The sequence below is a fragment of the Pelophylax lessonae genome (genome assembly GCF_965119305.1).
Source record: "Pelophylax lessonae genome assembly, chromosome: 5".
In the NCBI taxonomy this organism is placed as follows: Eukaryota; Metazoa; Chordata; class Amphibia; order Anura; family Ranidae; genus Pelophylax; species Pelophylax lessonae.
Window position 1 is genome coordinate 236,501,034 of NC_138772.1, and position 24,739 is coordinate 236,525,772.

Below are 24,739 nucleotides of genomic sequence, written 5' to 3' on the forward strand. Positions count from 1 at the left end.
TACATGGCAACCCCAGAGACCCCAACACCAATATTGCAGAGAGACAATTGGAGGAATGGACCAAAGGCACCCCCCCCCCAAAAAGACCCACCCACCCCCCAGAGCCTGTGGATGGGAAAGCGAAAACCAATCCGAGGCAAACGAGGGGGGGCAAAGAAAAAGAAGAGAATAGGGGCAGTCATTCTTTAATTTAGGCAATTCTGGATTTTAATCAAGAAGAATTGGAAATCTTAGATCTAGGACTAAAATATACCCCAGACACAGACCTACATAAGTTTGAGGTATACATTGACCTACAGAATTTTATCATAAAAATTTAAAATGAAAAAAATTTTCACTCAAGAAAACAGAACAAGCAACAACTCAAGTAACGACAGCTTGGAAGTAACCACAGCTTGGAAGTTTGTTAAAAAAAAAAAAAAAATAGTGGAGGATGTAAAAAAAAAAAAGAAACCAACCCCAGGAAGTCCCATTATAAGCAGAATCTACTTTCTATTTGTGAGATTGGGGCAGTAATTGGACAAATATCTGCAACCATTGGTCTCAGAAGGACAATCCTACTTGAACAGCAAACCACTTATATCGAAGATAAAAAAAAAAAAAAAAAAATCCAAGGGGTAGATGGAGACACATTAGTCCATAGATGTGGACTTGCTGTACACCAATATCGCTCAGGAAGGCTGAGGAGTGTGGGATGGCTCCTACATAAGTATATGAAACGGGAACATATGGCATTCCTATTAGAGGGCTTGGAGATGGCCATGAATAGTAACTATTTTAGGTATAAAGGAGATCATTACGCCCAGACTAAATTAGTGGCTCTGAGTGTAGCGAATGTATTCATAGGTTGAAAAAAGACACAAGTCCATCTGGTTCAACCAAAAAAAAAAATACAGTATTGAAAACCCAACCATACAATCCCATATACACAATCCTATACTGTTGTTAATCCAGAGGAAGGCGAAAATTAACCCCAGCAAAGCATGATCCAATTTGCTTCAACAACTCAACACCAAGTTCACTATATGGACCCCTTATGTATTTGTACATGTTGATCATATCCCCCCTTAATCTCCTTCTCAAGAGAGAATAAATTCAGTTCCTCTAATCTTTTCTCATAGCTGAGGTCCTCCATGCCTCTTATCAGTTTGGTTGCCCTTCTCTGCATTTTCTCCAGTTCCCCGATATCCTTTTTAAGAACTGGTGCCCAAAACTGAACTGCATATTCCAGATGAGGTCTTACTAATGATTTGTACAGGGGCAAAATTATATCTCTCTCTCTGGAGTCCATGCCTCTGTTAATACAAGAAAGGACTTTGCTTGCTTTGGAAACAGCAGCTTGGAATTGCATGCGATTTAATAAGCTTATGATCTACCAGAACACCCGGATCCTTCTCAGCTATGGATTCCCCCAGTTCTACTCCACCTAGTATGTATGATGCATGCATATTCTTAGCCCCCAAGTGCATAACTTTACATTTATCAACATTAAACCTCATTTGCCACATAGTTGCCCAATAAAAACGGTGCATTGAGGTCAGCTTGTAAGTTGGAGACATCCTGTAAAGAAGTCATTCCACTGAAAAGCTTGGTGTCATCTGCAAAGACTGAAATGGTACTTTTAATCCCAGACCCTATATCATTTATAAAGATATATTAAAAAGTAAGGGTCCCAACACTGAACCTTGGGGTACACCACTGATAACTTTAGACTATTCAGAGTAAGAATCATTAACCACTACTCTCTAAATTCTATCTTTTAGCCAATTTTCTGTCCAATTACAAACTGATCTTTCCAAGCCAGTAGACTTTACCTTACACATTAGCCGTGTGTGGGGAACTGTGTCAAACGCTTTTGCAAAATCCAAGAATACTACGTCCACAGCCACCCCTCTGTCCAAGGTTTTACTTGCCTCCTCATAAAAAGAAATCAGGTTTGTTTGACAACTTCTGTCTCTCATGAATCCATGCTGTCTGTTGCTTAAAATATTTTTTTCCAGCAAGAACTCCTCTATGTGGTCTTTTTTATTAAACTCTCCAATATGAATATCTTCCCGACTATAGCAGTTAAAATAACGTGTCTATAGTTACTTGGCAAAGACTTTGATCCCTTTTTAAATATAGGCACCACATTGGCCCTACGCCAATCCAGTGGTACTATTCCAGTCCTTAACGAGTCCCTAAAAATAAGAAACCAAGGCTTAGAAATTTCAGCGCTCAGTTCTTTTAGGATGCGTGGGTGGATGCCATCTGGTCCACCCTTATTCGGTCTAAATATTTCTGGACCATATCACTTTTGAGCCATTGTGGATCATTTGGGGCTGTGGCAATACCCTCCTCATTATGGTCATGAGCTCCCCCATGCTCCTCTGTATATACAGAGCTGATGAAAGTATTTAATAAATTTGCCTTCTCATTGTCCCCAGTCACCCACTGATTATTTTGTAAAGGGCCTACATGCTCAGACCTAATCTTTTTACTGTTAATATATTTGAAGAATTTTTTGGGGTTTGTCCTACTATCTTTTGCAGTCTGTCGTTCATTTTGGATTTTTGCGTCCCTGATTTGCTTTTGACATATTCGGTTTTTATTCTTTGTAACAATTAAACAATGATAGTGTTCCCTCATTTTTAGATTTTTGTAAAAGCCCCTTTCTTTTTATCTATAGCTTTTTTAACTTTTGCCGTGAGCCACATAGGTTTTATTTTTAGCCTTTTAAACTTGTTACCCATGGGAATATACTTTGCAATGAGTTTGCATAAAGTCTTTTTGAAAAATTCCCATTTCTGTTCTGTGCTCATCTATGCCAATATTCCCTCCCAGTCTAAATCCTGGAGAGCAGCCCTCATCCTTGGAAAATTTGCTCTCTTAAAGGTAAGTGTTTTTGTATTTCCTGTATGCATTTTTTGCTTACAGCTAACATTAAATGAAATCATGTTATAGTCACTGCTACCCAGATGTTCTTTTATATGAACATTGTTAATAAGCTCTGCATGGTTTGCGATTACCAGGTCCAACCGAGCATCATTTCTAGTGGGGGCCTCAATAAACTGCACCATAAAAATTATCTTGTAATAGGTTTATAAATTTGTGCCCTTTAACTGTTCCAGCAGTGCCATTACTCCAGTCAATGTCTGGGTAGTTAAAATCCCCCATTATTAACACTGTCCCAGCCCTTGCAGCCCTTTCTATCTATCCCAGGAGCTGAGTCTCCACCTCCTCATTAATACTGGGAGGTCTATAACAAACTCCAATGATGATCTTTTATTTTTTACGCACACCCATGTACATTTCAACCCATACTGCTTCAGATTTTGCACAATCTCCATCAACAAGGTCATCTTTAACACTCACTTTGAGATCACTTCTCACATAGAGACAAACACCACCACCCCTCCGTTTTACCCTGTCTTTCTGAAAGGGAGCATAGCCAGGAATATTAATAGCCCAGTCATGTGAAGAATGAAGCCAAGATTCAGCAATACCAATTAAGTCATAGTTCTCCTCGTGCACCAGAGATTCCAACTCACCTATTTTGCTTGGCAGACTTCTGGCATTGGTGAACAAACAACTTTAAATCATTGTCCCATTTTGCACACTTATTTTGCATGTTTTTAATTTTGTTACAAATAGTACCATTTCCAATGGTTGTTTGTAACATGGGAACCTTCTTATCCTCTGCCATAACTCTCCCCCCATCTTTCCCCATTCCACCCACCAATCGGGGGTGACCCCTGTCTGACCGGTCTGCCAAATCATAATCTAATTCACCCTCCCCCCTCAATCCCAGTTAACTAGTATTGGTGGTAATGTAACAACCCAGGTACGCTGTATTGCAATACATGTCCAGCCGAAGGGGCATGTTTTCACAACACAGACCACCAGTAGTACATTAACCGATATTATATAGATATGTTGTTTACCCCCAGGTTGCTATGGCCTTGCACGCGCATATAACATAGCCAGCGAAATGGCTACAGATCACGTACCACTGGGTTGCTAAGACCCTGCACATAAACACAGCATAGTTTACCCATTGGAACATTAAACAAAATGGTCATGGGTCACGTGCTCCTGGGTTGCTAGGATAGCATACATTGGAGGGTGCAGCAAGATGGCACCGTGCCTGATGTCAGTGTGATGAAGCACATAGGGCGCAGCTACAGCGTCATTGCATCACTTGTGGTCTGGGTCCATGGAGCGCTTGTATTTTGGAGCACTATGTTAAGGACACAATGACTGATAGCACTTGTCACTCTCATTTGTAATCGCCAAAGGACTTCTGATTTGTAGCACTGGTCACTTTTAATGCTATTTGCACTAACTTCTGAACTTTTTTCATACATTTATTTTAAGATATTGTTTATCTATTATGCTAAACTGCTTGTGTTTTTTATACATGCAATTTTTGCAGTAGTTGCAGTGGAGGCAACACACACACACACACACACACACACACACACACACAATTCCCGTCAATAGTGCGGAATCACTTAACACCTAGCAACAGTTATAGCGTCTACAAACTATGATGTATGAATTTTTGTATATTTTTTTTATATCAGTAATGGCAGTGATCAGCAACTAATAGTAGGACTGTACTATACAGTGATCAGCGCTAAAAATACGCGCGATCACTGTACTAATGACACTGACTGGGAAGAGGGTCAAAATCTAGGGCGAGCAAAGGGTTAAATGTGTGCCTTGCAAGTGTTTTTGTGTACTTTGTGAGGTGCTTTTACAGGAAAAGAAAATCTATCACATCCCTGCTGTCAGAAAGGAACTCTGCCTTGTTTACATAGGCAGAGCTCTGTCCAGCCTCTCTTCCTGACAATTGGTGGGTGCCAACGTACATCCATTGGCTGGCACCCGCTGATAGGCTTCTGCTGTGACTAATCACAGCAGAAGCGGTGCTCCCCCTATGTGGAAGTGCATAATTGCGTATATATTCATGATTCTGCACAGACCGGCCACCCTGTAGTAGTAAATCTGCTATAGGGTGGTCGTTAAGTGTTTAATGTGGAATGTATGTTTCATGCTAAAGAACATTTTATTAATACTTTTTTTTTTTTTTTTTTTTTTTTTTATCAAGTTGTTATGGGTAGAATTCCATTTTTAAATTGTGTGTTGAGCTTATTTGCATTTTAGCTCAAAAAAAAATAAGCAATTGGCAAAGCATTAACTCTTTTTCACAGTGTTGGTTTTATAGGATTCTTGCATTTAACTTTGCACCCTACAGCACCCACACACTCTCTGGAGAGCAATTCAGCGTCAAGCAATTATATGCACCAGTAAATAATTAACAGTCTTGTTTTACATGTTTTAAATATTGCTGAAGTAACTTTTTTTTTTTTTTTTTCCCAGGTACATGGACCCCTTTCAATCCTTCTACTGTTAGGTCCATTATCTGTAAGTAATTAACAAAGCTGAACTCTAATCACACAGCTAAATACAAAGATGAAATGTAGTTTTACACGCCAAAAGATCTGTAATTGTGTTAAGTAAGCCTTGTTGTAATGCAGGCACCACTGACAGACAGCAAAACCAGGTCAGATGCCTAAGGCTTGTCCAGATTGTTTCGGTTGTGAGATAGTGTGTAAATCTCACCTGTTCCTCAATCTGCAACCACCCGCTCTTTTGCAGAGGTGCGGGGCTGCAGTTCATTTATATTGGCACCCCCACGCATCTGAAAACACAGCACATTGTCATCTGAGGGAAATCAGATGGTGTAAAAGATGCAAGAACCTTTTACTGCATGAAACACAGGCATAGCAGCCCATTGAATGGGCTGCCATGCCTGTGCAAAAAATAGCTTGTTTTTTGTTTTTATAAGCTTGGGCCATCAAACTAAAAGCAACTGAGTGTTGAAATGAGAACATGCACAATTAAGAACAATGGGATTCTGCATGTTGAGCGTAGCTAGGCATTGGGTACTGCACTAAAAGAACGCTCCGGTATGAATGGGAGCTTGGTGGACAGTTTGTTTCTTATTCCTGATTTTTAAATGTTGGTCCTTTTTTTTTTAATTTCATATAATAGGGCAATTTTTTCTTCATAAGCTTGTTAAAGCTGATGTTGGCTCTAAAGGTCCAGGATTTATTTGAATGTGTTTTTGTGAGAGGCACATTTCCGTGCCTTGGATGTGCCCAGTATACCTGAAGTTTATACCGTATACCATTTTGAAGTGTCCCAGTGGTTTATTAAATGTTAGAGAAATGAGTGATCAAAAATCGAATTTTCTCCTAAGTTGGGTGTATATAATGATTGTCTGAGCTGGTCTCCGCTTGTGAGCAATAGCTTTGGAGGCTGTACTTGGAGCTTGCTGGTCTGGAAGATTGCAAGCCTGGAACGTTACCCTCAGGCACTTAGCTCTGCATTTTGGAGCTTTCCAGACCTTTTGTGCATTGTGTTAACTGCATAGTGCTCTCCAGGCCCAGAGCAGTGGCACAGCCTTTGATGGGACCTGGTCTCCTAGGACTCGCATAGTTAATAGGCCTTTTGGTTTTGGTGAGGCTAGCCTAGAATGAAACATTTTGGCACTGTTAATGGCAGAGAACTCTCCCAAGTCTAGAGCCATAACAGCCTCTTGGGTGACCCAATCCTCTGCCTGAGTTTGAGTGGACCGAAGCACTGGGACCTAACTCACAGTTGGTACCATTAGGCGTCAATTTAAAGTTTCCCCTACCACGTCTTACAACAGTAACCTTTAAGGCTTCCATCAGCCTTAAATGTTAACACCGTAAAATATGTTGGAGCTCTGAAATAATCCACTAGATGGGGTTTAGCAGTTGCATTCTTTCTCCTCCCCAATATCCACTTTGGATCTTTATTGCTCTGTGCGCAATTAATGGAAGAATCTGCTCGCATAGTCTCTAAGCACTCTCTAGCTCTATTCACAACATAATCTATTTTTCTCTGTCGCTCATTGACAGACGTAGTCTTCTTGATTCACAAGAACTGGGTTATGTTGTCTCCGCAGGAGCAGGACTAGGCAGAAAGAAAAAACGTTCTGGCTCCACCTTAGGGGCAGTCCCTGAGGGTATATCCTCCCTCTCTCTGCTACAAGGCATCAGTTTTTTTCTGTCTAGTCAGGAGTAAGGACCTAAGTTCCTTGCTGGGATCTTTTTGGTCCTGGCAAGAATATTTTTTAGGTAGTTTTCTCCAGTGTTTTTTTCCTGTGAGATCTTCAAGCAAATATGCCGGACTGGGGCGGGGCCGGGCGACGGGCTGGATGTTGAGATCCAGTGGTCACCCCGGTTTCAGCCTACGAGCGCGTGCAGACCAGAGCTCCGCGCTGGGTCGGCCGCGACGGAGTCCCATTGGAGGGACTGACCTTACGAGTTAAAAGTCTCGCTTGGACGCCAGGAACCAGAGAGTCGAGGCGTCCGGAGTGGTCCACAACCCCCCACCCCGGTGGAGAGGGTATTGTGAAGAGAGGGTGCCTGTCGGTTCGGTATGGTGAGTAAACGTTCCCTTTTTTTTCCTCGTTATGAGGCAGTATGAATTATGGGCCCCTCCATACATGGTCAGTATATATCTGACACTAAAAGTCCCCCTTGTAAATACAGTATGTGTTTGGTGGGAAGTGGACTTGGTTTGAGAGCTAACACTCTACCCAGCAGACTGTAGTATTACAGCAGACATAGGGGGTATAATCCTACCTTAATTGTAGTGTACCTCCTGCAGATCGATAAACCGCCACTTAGCAGAGATGCAGGTGGATGTGCTGGGAAAAACGATTTCGGCAGTCCGCCGCCATTTTGCCGTAGACCGGGTGCATGAATGTCCTCAGGTCACGCCGGCCGCCATGTTTTTGGAGTCTATTGTCTCCCGTATGGGGGCGGCCATGTTTGATGAGCCCAGCTACCTCGTGGAGAGCTGGGAACGCCGGAAGGCGTACACAGGGGGCGGAGCCACGTCCTTCTACCCGGGAAAACGAACACAGCTCTTTCCAGTCTGTAAAAGACAGACGCTGACTGCAGTTGGTTGGAAACTTCTCTGCATCGGGTGGTGAGCCTTGGGGGTCCCTCTCTCTCTCTGTGGGGATCGAGAAGCAGGTACTCTGAGGGGCGCTATTGCGCTAGGGGGAGACACATAAAAAAAAAAAAAAGGTATTTTTTTTATTTTAAAAAAAAAAAAAAAAAAGTTTTTTGTTTTTTCTGGCAGAGGTGTCCTGAATTAACATGGACCCTGCCACTCATGTATCTCCACCGGATCCCCTCAAGGTGTCTGCAGGATCCTCCAGCACCCCACTGACGGTTGAATCATTGTCAGCTATTATGGAAACTTTTGTGTCCCGGGTGGAAGTGGCTTGTCAGGGACAGGGCGCAAGAAAGCGACCTCCGCCTAACCCCTTATTATCTGAAACTTCGGATTCAGAATCTGAGCCTATTTCTGCAGTTGCAGGTACTTCATCTGGGATTGGTGTCTCGGGTACTCTCTCTTCAGACAGTGAGGAGGATGTTTCGGCATCAGCCATAGCCCGAGAGGAAGCGTTGGTAAACGCACTCATTGTATCTGTTCAAGAAACCTTAAGATTACAGGGTATTCCGTCGGAAATAGCTGAAACTGAAATCCCTTTTGGGACTAAAAAACGCATCAAAGTGGCGAAGGTTTTTCCATTGCCCAAATGTTTTGGCAATCCAATCAAAGAAGAATGGAGTTTGCCAAAACGCACCTCTGCTATTTCTAAACGCATTAACAGGCGTTATCCGTTTGAGGAAACCCTCATTAAGAAATGGACAGAACCACCTGTGGTGGATTCACCAATTGCTAGATTGAATAAAGCCACGGTTATTCCTTTAGAAGACGCTCCGTCTTTTAAAGATCCAGTGGATCGCAAGATAGAAGCTATGTCTCGCACCATGTTTTCCTTGATTGGATCAGCTTTCAGACCAATAATTGCTATTGGTCTGGTTTCGCAGACTGTAACTGAATGGACCAAGTGGTTACGCCGGGACTTAGAAGAGGTCCCTCAGGCGGTATCAGATTTGTTGGAACAAATGATACAGGGGTTACAGTTTGTGTGTGATGCGGCGTTAGGCGCCACTCCATTATTGGCGCGAGCATCAGTTTCAGCAGTGGTTCTCAGGCGTACACTGTGGCTAAAAGGTTGGTTAGCCGACCAAGGTTCCAAAAAAGCATTGGCTAATATCCCCTTTTTTAGGAGAGCGTCTATTTGGAGCCAACTTAGATGAGATCATTAAGGATCTCACGGGTGGAAAGAGCACCTTTTTACCGCAAAATGTTAAGGGTAAAGGAACTCGTCAAAGACGAGGGCCTTCTTTCTCTGCTCACAAAAAGTTTTTTCGTCCCGCGGGTGAAAAAATTAAGTCCTCCAAAGCTCCTTCAGGAGGCTTCAGGGGACGTTGGTCGGGCAAGCAAAAGCCCGCCCCCTCCAGACCTGAAGATAAATCGTCCAAAGCCTGAAGGTGCGCCCCCACCCATAATTGGGGTGGGGGGACGTCTTCGCCGGTTCCCGGATCCATGGCTTTCCAGAATCCCGGACAAGTGGGTTTGCGAAGTCATAAGGTCAGGGTACAAGTTCGAGTTTCGATCTCTCCCACCGGCGCGATTTCTCTATCGCTCATTGACAGACGTAGTCTTCTTGATTCTCAAGAGCTGGGTTATGTTGTCTCCGCAGGAGTAGGACTAGGCAAAAAGACAAAACGTTCTGGCTCCACCTTAGGGGCAGTCCCTGAGGGTATATCCTCCCTCTCTCTGCTACAGGGAATCAGTTTTTTTCTGTCTAGTCAGGAGTAAGGACCTAAGTTCCTTGCTGGGATCTTTTGGTCCTGGCAAGACTTTTTTTCTTTAAGAAAAAGACATTTTTTAGGTAGTTTCTCCAGTGTTTTTTCCTGTGAGATCTTCAAGCAAAAATGCCGGACTGGGCGACACTTGTGGTCACCCCAGCCGGCCTACGAGCGCGCGCAGACCATGGCATTGCGCTTGGTCGGCCGCGACATATTCAAGTAAGTATGCGGGGCCGGGCGACGGACTGGATGTTGAGATCCAGTGGTCACCCCGGTTTCTGCCTACGAGCGCGTGCAGACCAGAGCTCCGCGCTGGGTCGGCCGCGACGGAGTCCCAGTGAAGGGACTGACTTTGCGAGTTAAAAGTCTCGCTTGGACGCCAGGTACCAGAGAGTCGAGGCGTCCACAAACCCCCACCCCGGTGGAGAGGGTATTGTGAAGAGAGGGTGCCTGTCGGTTCGGTATGGTGAGTAAACGTTCCCTTTTTTCCTCATTATGAGGCAGTATATATTATGGGCCCCTCCATATATGGTCAGTATATATCTGATACTTACAAGTCCCCCTTGTAATACAGCATGTGTTTGTGGGAAGTGGACTTGGTTCAAGAGCTAACACTCTACCCAGCAGACTGTAACATTACAGCAGACATAGGAGGTATAATCCTACCTTATGTGCAGTGTATCTCTGTAGATCCATATGTCACCTCTTAGCAGAGTGCAGGTGGATGTGCTGGGAAGACGATATCGGCGGTCCGCCGCCATTTTGCCGTAGACCGTATGCATGTATGTCCTCAGGTCACGCCGGCCGCCATGTTTTTGGAGTCTTATGTCTCTTCTATGGGGGCGGCCATGTTTTGTGAGCCCAGCTACCTCGTGGAGGGCTGGGAACGCCGGAAGGCGTACACAGGGGGCGGAGCCACGCCTTCTACCCGGGAAAAAGCAAACAGCTCCTTCCAGTCTGTGTAAAACAGACGCTGACTGCAGTTGGTTGGAAACTGCACTGCATCGGTTGGTGAGCCTTGGGGGTCCCTCTCTCTCTCTCTGGGATCGAGAAGCAGGTACTCTGAGGGGCGCTATTGCGCTAGGGGGAGACACACAAAAAAAAAAAAAAAAGAAAAAGTTTTTTTGTTTTTGCTGGCAAAGGTGTCCTGTATTAACATGGACCCTGCCACTCATGTATCTCCTCCGGATCCCCTCGAGGGGTCTGCGGGATCCTCCAGCACCCCATTGACAATTGAATCATTGTCAGCTATTATGGAAACGTTTGTGTCCCGGGTGGAAGTGGCTTGTCAGGGACAGGGCGCAAGAAAGCGACCCCCGCCTAACCCCTTATTATCTGAAACCTCGGATTCAGACTCTGAGCCTATTTCTGCAGTTGCAGGTACTTCATCTGGGATTGGTGTCTCGGGTCCTGTCTCTTCAGACAGTGAGGAAGATGTTTCGGCATCCGCCATAGCCCGAGAGGAAGCGTTGGTAAACGCACTCATTGTATCTGTTCAAGAGACCTTAAGGTTACAGGGTATTCCATCAGAAATAGCTGAAACTGAGATCCCTTTTGGGACTAAAAAACGCATCAAAGTGGCGAAGGTTTTTCCATTGCCCAAATGTTTTGGCAATCCAATCGAAGAAGAATGGCGTCTGCCAAAACGCACGTTTACTATTTCTAAACGCATTGACAGGCGTTATCCGTTTGAGGAAACCCTTATTAAGAAATGGACAGAACCACCTGTGGTGGATTCACCAATTGCTAGATTGAATAAAGCCACGGTTATTCCTTTAGAAGACGCTCCGTCTTTTAAAGATCCAGTGGATCGCAAGATAGAAGCTATGTCTCGCACCATGTTTTCCTTGATTGGATCAGCTTTCAGACCAATAATTGCTATTGGTCTGGTTTCGCAGACTGTAACTGAATGGACCAAGTGGTTACGCCGGGACTTAGAAGAGGTCCCTCAGGCGGTATCAGATTTGTTGGAACAAATGATACAGGGGTTACAGTTTGTGTGTGATGCGGCGTTAGGCGCCACTCCATTATTGGCGCGAGCATCAGTTTCAGCAGTGGTTCTCAGGCGTACACTGTGGCTAAAAGGTTGGTTAGCCGACCAAGGTTCCAAAAAAGCATTGGCTAATATCCCCTTTTTTAGGAGAGCGTCTATTTGGAGCCAACTTAGATGAGATCATTAAGGATCTCACGGGTGGAAAGAGCACCTTTTTACCGCAAAATGTTAAGGGTAGAGGAACTCGTCAAAGACGAGGGCCTTCTTTTTCTGCTCACAAGAGGTTTTTTCGTCCAGCGGGTGAAAAAACTAAGTCCTCCAAAGCTCCTGCAGGAGGCGTCAGGGGTCGTTGGTCGGGCAAGCAAAAGCCCGCCCCCTCCAGACCTGAAGATAAACCATCCAAAGCCTGAAGGTGCGCCCCCACCCATAACTGGGGTGGGGGGACGTCTTCGCCGGTTCCCGGATCCATGGCTTTCCAGAATCCCGGACAAGTGGGTTTGCGAAGTCATAAGGTCAGGGTACAAGATCGAGTTTCGATCTCTCCCACCGGCGCGATTCTTCCCTTCCAATATCCGACTATCCTCAGATCGTTTAGAAGATCTGCGGAGAGCAGTCACAGATCTACTACAACAAGGAGTGGTAGTCCACGTTCCTTGGACAGAACGGTTTCAAGGGTTTTATTCAAACCTATTTACAATACCCAGGAAAGAGGGCAAAGTGCGTCCAATTCTGGACTTAAGAGCACTCAATTCTTTCGTCAACATAAGAAGATTCAGAATGGAGTCCATTCGCATGGTAGCAGCCTTCCTGCATCCAGGGAATGTCCTAGCGTCCATAGACATCAAGGACGCCTATCTTCACATTCCCATTTTCGCAGGACATCAGCGTTTTCTACGCTTTTCCGTAGAGGAGAACCACTATCAGTTTGTGGCGTTACCTTTCGGTCTCGCCACGGCTCCGCGGGTCTTCACAAAGGTGTTGGCTCCAATGTTGGCACTTCTGCGCCAAAGAGGTATATCGATTCTAGGTTACCTAGACGATCTTCTGCTTCATGCAGAGTCTCCTCAGACCTTGCTACAATACATAGAAATTACTATGATTTCTTTACAGGAATTCGGGTGGCTGGTGAACCAGCAAAAGTCATTTCTGGTTCCCACCCAGAGGCTCGAATATCTGGGTCTAATTCTAGACACAGTCAGGACAAGAGTTTTCCTTCCGGTAGGGAAACTCCGAAAGATTCAATCAGCAGTCCAGTTGTTACTGTCCAACAGCTGGTTTTCCCTTCGGACTTGCATGAGGGTTCTGGGGTTGATGGTGGCTTCCTTCGAAGCAGTCCCATTTGCCCAGTCCCATACCCGAATTCTTCAGCAAGAGATTCTTCTCAGATGGAATCGGAATCCGGAATCCCTGGACAATCAGATACGATTGAGCAAACAGACCAGAGAGTCTCTGGTTTGGTGGCTTCGGTCTCCAATGCTCAGCCAGGGAAAGTCATTTCTGCCAATATATTGGACGATAGTGACCACGGATGCCAGTCTATCCGGATGGGGAGGAATTCTTGGTCAGTTATCTGTCCAGGGACTTTGGTCCCCGGAAGAATCCAGGTTACCGATAAATGTATTGGAACTGAGAGAGCGATCAGACTTTGTCTGATTCACTGGACCGAGCAGCTCCAGGGCAGCCCGGTTCGGATCCAGTCGGACAATGCCACGGCCGTGGCTTATGTCAATCACCAGGGGGGCACCAAGAGTGTCCGAGCGGCCAAAGAAGTGGCTTGCATTCTTCGCTAGGCGGAACGATTTGTTCCAGCAATCTCTGCGGTGTTCATTCCGGGGGTGGAGAATTGGCAGGCAGATTATCTCAGCCGTCAGACCCTGGATCAGGGGGAATGGTCCCTCCATCCAGACGTTTTTCACCAGTTGTGCCTACGGTGGGGCACCCCGGATGTGGATCTGTTGGCATCACGATTCAACAGGAAAGTTCAGAGATTCGTGGCTCGCTCCCGCGATCCTCTAGCAGAAACCGCAGACGCACTGATCGCCCCGTGGGGGCAATACCAGCTAATATATGCCTTCCCTCCTCTCGCGTTACTGCCAAGACTTCTTCGCAGGATAGAGGAGGAAGGAATCCCAGTAATCCTGGTAGCTCCGGACTGGCCTCGTCGAGCTTGGTACGCCGACATGGTCAGACTGGTGGCGGACGTCCCATGGAGACTTCCTCTCAGGGAGGATCTACTGTCTCAGGGACCGATCTTCCATCCTGCTTTACGATCGCTGGCTTTAACGGCCTGGCTATTGAGACCCAGGTGCTGAAGGACAAAGGTTTGTCAGCTTCAGTTATTCCTACTCTAGTTGAAGCAAGGAAAGCGACTTCCAGAAAGATTTATCATCGCACATGGAAGTCCTACATTGCATGGTGTGAACCTTTGGGGTTCCGTCCTCGGTCTTATTCGATTAGTCGAATATTGGCTTTTCTGCAACAAGGGGTTGAGCAGAAACTGGCCTTGAGTACTATCAAGGGTCAGGTCTCAGCATTAGCCATCTTCTTTCAGAAGCCTTTGGCTACTCATTCCTTGGTGCGGAACTTCATCCAGGGGGTGCGACATCTGGCTCCGCCAGTGCACGCGCCGTTACCCCCCTGGGATCTTAATTTAGTGTTGTCGGTTCTTCAGAAACCTCCCTTTGAAGATATTAGGGAGATTCCTCTACCCACGTTGTCCCAGAAGGTGGCCTTCTTGGTGGCTATTACTTCTGCACGCAGGGTGTCAGAACTGGCCGCATTATCTTGTCGTTCACCATATCTGGTGGTTCATAGAGATAAGGTGGTTCTTCGTCCGAATCCATCCTTCCTACCAAAAGTGGTTTCAGAATTTCATCTGAATGAAGAAATTGTATTACCTTCCCTGTGTCCTAAGCCCAGTCATCCTCGGGAGTTTGCTTTACACTCCTTGGATGTGGTCCGGGCGATCAGGGTATACTTGAAAACGACAGACTCGTTTCGCAAGACGGATTCACTTTTTGTGATCCCAGATGGACCCAAAAAGGGGTTGCCTGCATCTGCCGCGACCATTTCCAGATGGATCAGACAGACGGTAGTGCAGGCTTATTCTATTAAGGGTCGGGAGCCCCCGTTCCCTGTTAAGGCGCACTCCACTCGGGCACTTAGTGCGTCATGGGCCTTTCGCCATCAGGCGTCAGTGGTCCAGGTGTGCAAGGCGGCTACCTGGTCGTCGGTGCATACCTTTTCTAAACATTATAAAGTTGATGTAATGGCATCGTCTGATGCCTCATTTGGCCGCAAGGTTTTGCAGGCCGCAATTTGAGGAGACCAGTGGTCTACCTCGAGGGTTTTTTTCCGTTGGAAAATTTTTTCTTTAGTCTCATTCTTTGTTTATAATGAGCCTTTAAAACTTCTAGTTTGGCACCGGTTGGGCCTTCTAGATTGGATTTGATTTTGTCAATCCCACCCCTCATTTGTGGCACTGCTTCTGGATGTCCCAGCTCTTGAGAATCAAGAAGACTACGTCTGTCAATGAGCGATAGAGAAAAATGGATTTTTGTAAGAACTTACCGTAAAATCCTTTTCTCTTAAGCTCATTGACAGACGTAGTACCCGCCCCTCTATCATTGAGTTGGGTTGGGTTAAATTCTCTGTACTGCTTTAAACAGAACTGATTCCCTGTAGCAGAGAGAGGGAGGATATACCCTCAGGGACTGCCCCTAAGGTGGAGCCAGAACGTTTTGTCTTTCTGCCTAGTCCTACTCCTGCGGAGACAACATAACCCGGCTCTTGAGAATCAAGAAGACTACGTCTGTCAATGAGCTTAAGAGAAAAGGATTTTACGGTAAGTTCTTACAAAAATCCATTTTCTTCCCTTCCAATATCAGACTATCCCCGGATCGTTTAGAAGATCTGCGGAGAGCAGTCACGGATTTACTACAACAAGGAGTGGTAGTCCACGTTCCTTGGACAGAACGTTTTCAAGGGTTTTATTCAAACCTATTTACAATACCCAGGAAAGAGGGCAAAGTGCGTCCAATTCTGGACTTAAGGGCACTCAATTCCTTTCTCAACATAAGGAAATTCAAGATGGAATCCATTCGCACAGTAGCAGCCTTCCTGCATCCAGGGAATGTCCTAGCGTCCATAGACATCAAGGACGCCTATCTTCACATTCCCATTTTCGCAGGACATCAGCGGTTTCTACGCTTTTCCGTAGAAGAGAACCACTATCAGTTTGTGGCGTTACCTTTCGGTCTCGCCACGGCTCCTTGGGTCTTCACGAAGGTGTTGGCCCCAATGTTGGCACTACTGCGCCAAAGAGGCATATCGATTCTAGGTTACCTAGACGATCTCCTGCTTCATGCAGAGTCTCCTCAGACCCTGCTACAAAACCTAGAAATTACTATAATTTCTTTACAGGAATTCGGGTGGCTGGTGAACCAGCAAAAGTCATTTCTGGTTCCCACCCAGAGGCTCGAATATCTGGGTCTAATTCTAGACACAGTCAGGTCAAGAGTTTTCCTTCCGGTAGGGAAACTCCGGAAGATTCAATCGGCAGTCCAGTTGTTACTATCCAACAGCTGGTCTTCTCTTCGAACTTGCATGAGGGTTCTGGGGTTGATGGTGGCTTCCTTCGAAGCAGTCCCATTTGCCCAGTCCCATACCCGAATTCTTCAGCAAGAGATTCTTCTCAGATGGAATCGGAATCCGGAATCCTTGGACAATCGGATCCGATTGAGCAAACAGACCAGAGAGTCTCTGGTCTGGTGGCTTCGGTCTCCGATGCTCAGCCAGGGAAAGTCATTTCTGCCAATATATTGGACGATAGTGACCACGGATGCCAGTCTATCCGGATGGGGAGGAAGTCTCGGTCAGTTATCTGTCCAGGGACTTTGGTCCCTGGAAGAATCCAGGTTGCCGATAAATGTATTGGAACTGAGAGCGATCAGACTTTGTCTGATTCACTGGACCGAGCAGCTCCAGGGCAGCCCGGTTCGGATCCAGTCGGACAACGCCACGGCCGTGGCTTATGTCAATCACCAGGGGGGCACCAAGAGTGTCCGAGCGGCCAAAGAAGTGGCTTGCATTCTTTGCTGGGCGGAACGATTTGTTCCAGCTATCTCTGCGGTGTTCATTCCGGGGGTGGAGAATTGGCAGGCAGATTATCTCAGCCGTCAGACTCTGGATCAGGGGGAATGGTCCCTCCATCCAGAAGTTTTCCACCAGTTGTGCCTACGGTGGGGTACCCCGGATGTGGATCTGTTGGCATCACGATTCAACAGGAAAGTACAGAGATTCGTGGCTCGCTCCCGCGATCCTCTAGCAGAGACCGCAGACGCACTGATCGCCCCGTGGGGGCAATACCAGCTAATGTATGCCTTCCCTCCTCTCGGGTTACTGCCAAGACTTCTTCGCAGGATAGAGGAGGAAGGAATTCCAGTAATCCTGGTAGCTCAGGACTGGCCTCGCCGAGCTTGGTACGCCGACGTGGTCAGACTGGTGGCAGACGTCCCGTGGAGACTTCCTCTCAGGGAGGACCTACTGTCTCAGGGACCGATCTTCCATCCTGCTTTACGATTGCTGGCTTTAACGGCCTGGCTATTGAGACCCAGGTGCTGAAGGACAAGGGATTGTCAGCTTCAGTTATTCCTACTCTAGTTAAAGCAAGGAAAGCGACTTCCAGAAAGATTTATCATCGTACATGGAAGTCCTACATTGCATGGTGTGAACCTCGGTTCCGTCCACGGTCTTATTCGGTTAGTCGAATATTAGCTTTTCTGCAACAAGGGGTTGAGCAGAAACTGGCCTTGAGCACTATCAAGGGTCAGGTCTCAGCATTAGCTATCTTCTTTCAGAAGCCTTTGGCTACTCATTCCTTGGTGCGGAATTTCATCCAGGGGGTGCGACATCTGGCTCCACCAGTGCGTGCGCCGTTACCACCCTGGGATCTTAATTTAGTATTGTCGGTTCTTCAGAAACCTTCCTTTTGAAGATATTAGGGAGATTCCTCTACCTACGTTGTCCCAGAAGGTGACCTTCTTGGTGGCTATCACTTCTGCACGCAGGGTGTCAGAACTGGCCGCTTTATCTTGTCGTTCCCCATATCTGGTGGTTCATAGAGATAAGGTGGTTCTTCGTCCGAATCCATCCTTCCTACCAAAAGTGGTTTCAGAATTTCATCTGAATGAAGAAATTGTATTACCTTCCCTGTGTCCTAAGCCCAGTCATCCTCGGGAGTTTTGCTTTACACTCCTTGGCTGTGGTCCGGGCGATCAGGGTATACTTGAAAACGACAGACTCGTTTCGCAAGACGGATTCACTTTTTGTGATCCCGGATGGACCCAAAAAGGGGTTGCCTGCATCTGCCGCGACTATTTCCAAATGGATCAGACAGACGGTGGTACAGGCTTATTCTATTAAGGGTTGGGAGCCCCCGTTCCCTGTTAAGGCGCACTCCACTCGGGCACTTAGTGCGTCATGGGCCTTTCGCCATCAGGCGTCAGTGGTCCAGGTGTGCAAGGCGGCTACCTGGTCGTCGGTGCATACCTTTACAAAACATTATAAAGTTGATGTAATGGCATCGTCTGATGCCTCGTTTGGCCGCAAGGTTTTGCAGGCCGCCATTTGAGGAGACCAGTGGTCTGACTCGAGGGTTTTTTTCCGTTGGAAATTTTCATTTGAGTCTCATTCTTTGTTTATAATGAGCCTTTAAAACTTCTAGTTTGGCACCGGTTGGGCCTTCTAGATTGGATTTTGATTTCGGTCAATCCCACCCCTCATTTGGGGCACTGCTTCTGGATGTCCCAGTTCTTGTGAATCAAGAAGACTACGTCTGTCAATGAGCGACAGAGAAAATCGGATTTTTGTAAGATCTTACCGTAAAATCCTTTTCTCTTAGCTCATTGACAGACGTAGTACCCGCCCCTCTATCATTGAGTTGGGTTGGGTTAAATTCTCTGTTGCTGCTTTGTGACAGAACTGATGCCTTGTAGCAGAGAGAGGGAGGATATACCCTCAGGGACTGCCCCTAAGGTGGAGCCAGAACGTTTTTTCTTTCTGCCTAGTCCTGCTCCTGCGGAGACAACATAACCCAGTTCTTGTGAATCAAGAAGACTACGTCTGTCAATGAGCTAAGAGAAAAGGATTTTACGGTAAGATCTTACAAAAATCCGATTTTGACCCTAGTGGGCCTTCACACTTAAATGTGGCATGGAACCCGATTACCATCTCTGATTTTGATTCAGAGTCTGCACAGTTCACTCCAGTGCATGTGTTCCTAATGGCTCACATTTTAAAATGTTTCTAACCTGGTTGATGCAGTGTGCTCTCCCTGCAGTTGGAGCAACTGCCTACTGGTATGGGGTCATTAAGCACTATTACAACTGCAAAAACCTCTCCGATACACTCTGGCTAAAACCTGTCTCTGAGGACTATAAACAACCTGTAGAAGCCATGGCTCCTTTTAACAGTGTGAATGAATGTTTGTTTGTTTTTTGTTTTGTTTTCCTATTTTTTATTGAGAAGTGGTCTCTGCCCACTGTTGATACATCATCCATCTAAACCATACCTACTATACAGGTAATGATGTTTTACCATTCAGGGATTTATGAAACATACTGTTCGAATCCCTACTTAAAGCGGTTGTAAACCCACTTCACAAACTTTTACCTATAGGTAAGCCTATATTAAGGTTTACCTATAGGTGCCATAAATATCTCCTAAACATGCACCGTTTAGGAGATATTTACAGTGCATACTGCCGATGTCGGCGCATGCGCTCTGATGGAACGGCCACCCGTGCCGTTCCTTCAGAGCCCAGTGCCATGAACGGCGGCTCCCGCGCGCGAGCGATGTAATCGCGCCTCCGGCCAATCAGATGGCCGGAGGACCCAAACCAGGAAGCAGGACGGCCGGACATGTCGGCCGTCCTGTCGCTGAGGGGGCGGCATGGCGGGGGCTTCCTTTTAAGGTAAGTACTTCATAATGAGCTCGTATGCGATGCATACTAGCTCATTATGCCTTTTCTCTTTACAGGGCTTTTTTTTTTCTAGTTTTTTTTTTTTTTTTTTTTTAAATGGCTTTACTTCCTCTTTAAGTCTGAATTTGAATTATCTGGAGTGATTCTCCATCCCATATTGGTGGTGACTTGGGAATCCATGTCACTGTGAAGCAGTTGTATTAAAAGTGACCTCCTCCAATATGGGAACAAACCCCTGTGTCCTAAAGCTTTTGGATCAAATGTCTGGGGTCAATAGTTCAGCTGTGGTAGCCACTTACAAGCATCCAAGCTTGTGTCATGCATGGGTGTAATGTCTGCTCTTATGCAGAGGGCATGTTGCTTTTGTGCCTTGGATGGTGAGGAATCGGATACACCAAAGGAACTTGCCCTTTAAGGGGAGGTGTCTCTTTGGTTATGTCCTTGGCTGTGTCGTTCCCTTACCCTCTGTGGTTGGCATGTTGGTCTGGCTTTGCACAGATCTTGGACTATGAGTTTACCGCGATCAAGGGCTGAAATCCTTGGTTTCATCTGCTCTGTCCTTTTGCTTGAAACGTACACTGCTGCTTTTGCTAGTGGGTGGCTGTTTGTCCTGCTGGATTCCTTATTGGTTTATCTCCAGTTTGGATGCTCAGATTTCCCTCCTATAGCTTCCACTGGAGCTACAAAGGGATGTGGCATCTTTTTATAGCTGCCCCTTCTGATATTACTACATTACACATTGTGCATCTTCCTAGAAATTTTTTTTTTTTTTTTTTATAGGTTCCCTGCACCCTGGGATCTCCAAATCCTGCCCTGATAGAAATCTTTCCTTGAACGTTGTCTCACTTAAACCCACTCTCCTCCCTCTCAGTGGAGTCCTTTCCCTTCAGGGTTGGTTTCATTCCTTGTGGTACCGGACTCTCTCTTTAAAATCATTCCCTCTCTTGAAGTTCTTTTGACTTGCAAGAATGACCAGGATCTGTTGCTATTACTCACTCTGCCTTTTGAGAGACTCAGACCTGACTCGTATGTCAACCCTAGTGCTCCTTCTTTTTCCTGGCATTCCCATTGTGAAAAGTCCATGCCCTAGATTCTCGCAGTTCCTGATAAGCAGAGTGTCAAATCCTCTATACCGGAGTATAACAGATATTTTCTCATTTACCTTTTAGGGAATCGTGGGATTGTCAGAAATCCCATTTCACATAGCTCCCCTTCTTGTGCTATTCCCTCATTAGTTAGAGAATCTGGAATTTTGGGAAAGGCACAAAACTGGTCCTTCAGACCTACAAGTATTGCTAATTACTGCTTTATTTTGGTCATGTTGGGAATTATCCTTTTTCCTCTTTCTCTCATCCGGGAAGGATTATTCTAATGGATTTTTACACTTGCCTAGTCTTTGAGTTTGCTTTTATAGAACAGAGCATTGGTCACATAGTTAGTTGGTTGATTTCTATGTTGGTCATTATTTTTTTAAAATATTAATGCCTCTTTTTCTTTTATGCGTGCAAGTATCTAAAGTCCTGTATTTGTAAAGGGAAGCGGCCAAGACACTGTTACCCAGCTGCAGAGTTCCTTCAAAAGAGAGAGAGTGCAAAACCAGAGTTCTTCATGAAACCTAATTACTGGATCCTCTTCCTACTCTCTATCAGCCAGGGACTTTATTGTATACAGATACCAGGAGCTGTAAAAATTAAAGGGGCTGAAACCTGACTTGAGAGTCTGTTGTGATATTTAGTGACCGATGCAATTGAGCCACTACCTGATTGGGTTCTGCAGGGTAAATCGGTGCCGCATACTAAAGCTGGTCACACACAGATTCGTTTTTTTTCTGTTCAGCTTGCAAGCTGAATGGGGCAAAAAAATGTCCATCCATGCTATATAGTGTTCTCCCACTGTGACTATTGCATTTTGTCAGCCGAACCTTCTTTCAAAATATCATAAATGTCTGATTTGAGGCAGGGATCTAACACCGAAGAGTTGCTGACTGGGGCGGGAGTGGTCATCTCAGGCGCTAAGCGGCTCACTGAGAGGCTGAGTCAGTTGCAGGTCCAGGCATGTGGACTCTATTGTCACGATCTTGCACAAGCCTGTACCGGTTCTGTGACGTCAGCAGACTTCAGCCCACTATCTGCTGAAAACAGGTCACAGGAGTGCAGAACAAACCACTCCTGTGATCCACAGGAGAAGTACAGCCAAAGGAGCTTTTGGCTGTACTTTTTTCCTTTTAAAAATACGATCACATTAGACCTTTTTGTCTGTCATTGGTGTTTTTACAATCTAATGTTCCTATCTTGTATATAAACTTTGAGTGGAATCTAGTTACCCTACGATTTTATGTCTTTAGGTTTTCGGACGAAACCTATGCAAATACTGTGAGAAAATAAAAACCTTATGAATATATAATATCCTAGTGGGATTTATATACTACAAGAAATATATTGAATATAAGTAAACTAGGAAGGAATGAGCACAGATGAGGAACAAAATGACTAAGTTATGGATAAAGAAAACGGGAGAGACGAAGCAAGGAGTACAGAAGTTAAGAGGCAGGAAATATACAAAAGAAGGTACCATAAGTACTGAGAGCCAGTGCAAAATGTTTATAACAAGGAGCAGAATGTTTAGTGACAAAGGATTACCAGTAAAGGTTTGTAGAATAGAGCAGATAAATGTTTTCTAGGATGAAGGATTGTGAGCTTGGAACAAGATAAATAGTTGTACCAGTGAGATAAAAATATCATATGGTCTGTAATAGAAATTTACAGGAAGATATCCTCGAATGGCATAAAAGTGTTTTTATTTATTTATTTTTTTTTTTTTTGCAGTTATTTCAAGATTTATATGAACTTTTCAATGACTCTTCATGCTCTTTTTCAGCTATGTTTGACCGTGATTGCAAAGGTGGTGTAAATTTCACTGAATTTACTGGGGTGTGGAAGTATATCACTGATTGGCAGAATATATTTCGGACCTACGACAGAGACAATTCTGGTTTTATTGACAAGGGCGAATTGAAACAAGCCTTATCAAATTTCGGTAATTTTAATTTTCTTTACTTGTTTGGAAAAGTTTTCTTGATATAATTGTGTGTGTATGTGTATGTATATGTGTATGTATGTATGTATGTATGTGTGTGTGTGTGTGTGTGTGTGTGTGTATATATATATATATATATATATATATATATATATATATATATATATATACAGTGGGTACGGAAAGTATTCAGACCCCCTTAAATTTTTCACTCTTTGTTATATTGCAGCCATTTGCTAAAATCATTTAAGTTCATTCTTCTTCCTCATGAATGTACACATAGTACCCCATACTGACAGAAAAACACAGAGTTGTTGACATTGTTGCAGATTTATTAAAAAAGATAAACTGAAATATCACATGGTCCTAAGTATTCAGACCCTTTGCTGTGACTCATATATTTAACTCAGGTGCTTTCCATTTCTTCTGATCATCCTTGAGATGGTTCTACACCTTCATTTGAGTCCAGCTGTGTTTGATTATACTGATTGGACTTGATTAGGAAAGCCACACACCTGTCTATATAAGACCTTCCAGATCACAATGCATGTCAGAGCAAATGAGAATCATGAGGTCAAAGGAACTGCCTGAACAGCTCAGAGACAGAATTGTTTCAAGGCACAGATCTGGCCAAGGTTACAAAAAGATTTCTGCTGCACTTAAGGTTCCTAAGAGCACAGTGGCCTCCATAATCCTCAAATGGAAGACGTTTGGGACGACCAGAACCCTTCCTAGAGCTGGCCGTCTGGCCAAACTGAGCTATCGGGGGAGAAGAGCCTTGGTGAGAGAGGTAAAGAAGAACCCAAAGATCACTGTGGCTGAGCTCCAGAGATGCAGTCAGGAGATGGGAGAAAGTTGTAGAAAGTCAACCATCACTGCAGCCCTCTACCAGTCGGGGCTTTATGGCAGAGTGGCCCGACGGAAGCCTCTCCTCAGTGTAAGACACATGAAAGCCCGCATGGAGTTTGCTAAAAAACACCTGAAGGACTCCAAGATGGTGAGAAATAAGATTCTCTGGTCTGATGAGACCAAAATAGAACTTTTTGGCCTTAATTCTAAGCGGTATGTGTGGAGAAAACCAGGCACTGCTCATCACCTGTCCAATACAGTCCCAACAGTGAAGCATGATGGTGGCAGCATCATGCTGTGGGGGTGTTTTTCAGCTGCAGGGACAGGACGACTGGTTGCAATTGAGGGAAAGATGAATGCGGCCAAGTACAGGGATATCCTGGACAAAAACCTTCTCCAGAGTGCTCTGGACCTCAGACTGGGCCGAAGGTTTACCTTCCAACAAGACAATGACCCTAAGCACACAGCTAAAATAACGAAGGAGTGGCTTCACAACAACTCCGTGACTGCTCTTGAATGGCCCAGCCAGAGCCCTGACTTAAACCCAATTGAGCATCTCTGGAGAGACCTAAAAATGGCTGTCCACCAACGTTTACCATCCATCCTGACAGAACTGGAGAGGATCTGCAAGGAGGAATGGCAGAGGATCCCCAAATCCAGGTGTGAAAGACTTGTTGCATCTTTCCCAAAAAGACTCCTGGCTGTATTAGATCAAAAGGGGGCTTCTACTAAATACTGAGCAAAGGGTCTGAATACTTAGGACCATGTGATATTTCAGTTTTTCTTTTTTTAATAAATCTGCAACAATGTCAACAATTCTGTGTTTTTCTGTCAGTATGGGGTGCTATGTGTACATTCATGAGGAAGAAGAATGAACTTAAATGATTTTAGCAAATGGCTGCAATATAACAAAGAGTGAAAAATTTAAGGGGGTCTGAATACTTTCCGTACCCACTGTATATATATACGCACATCTCGAACTCATTCAGATTTTAGAAAAACATTTTATCATTGTACTGTACAGGACAAAGGCTAAGCATTTTATAGACCCTTGGGTTCTATGCAGGGGACCCTAGGATTCTGTGCAACATAGAGAAAGCGCATAAAGTAAAGGTGTAAGAAAGGTAT

The 24,739-nt window shown here is 45.1% G+C and overlaps 1 protein-coding gene across 1 annotated transcript in view; it reads left to right on the plus strand.

Annotated features, from left to right (window-relative positions):
- The window catches only part of PDCD6 (programmed cell death 6), a 137,417-nt gene that overhangs the window by 58,952 nt on the left and 53,726 nt on the right, over positions 1–24,739 (plus strand). The window contains exons 3-4 of the mRNA XM_082258068.1: positions 5,365–5,409; positions 22,604–22,762. Coding sequence (XP_082114194.1) covers positions 5,365–5,409; positions 22,604–22,762 — 204 coding nt within the window. The remainder of the gene's footprint in view (positions 1–5,364; positions 5,410–22,603; positions 22,763–24,739) is intronic.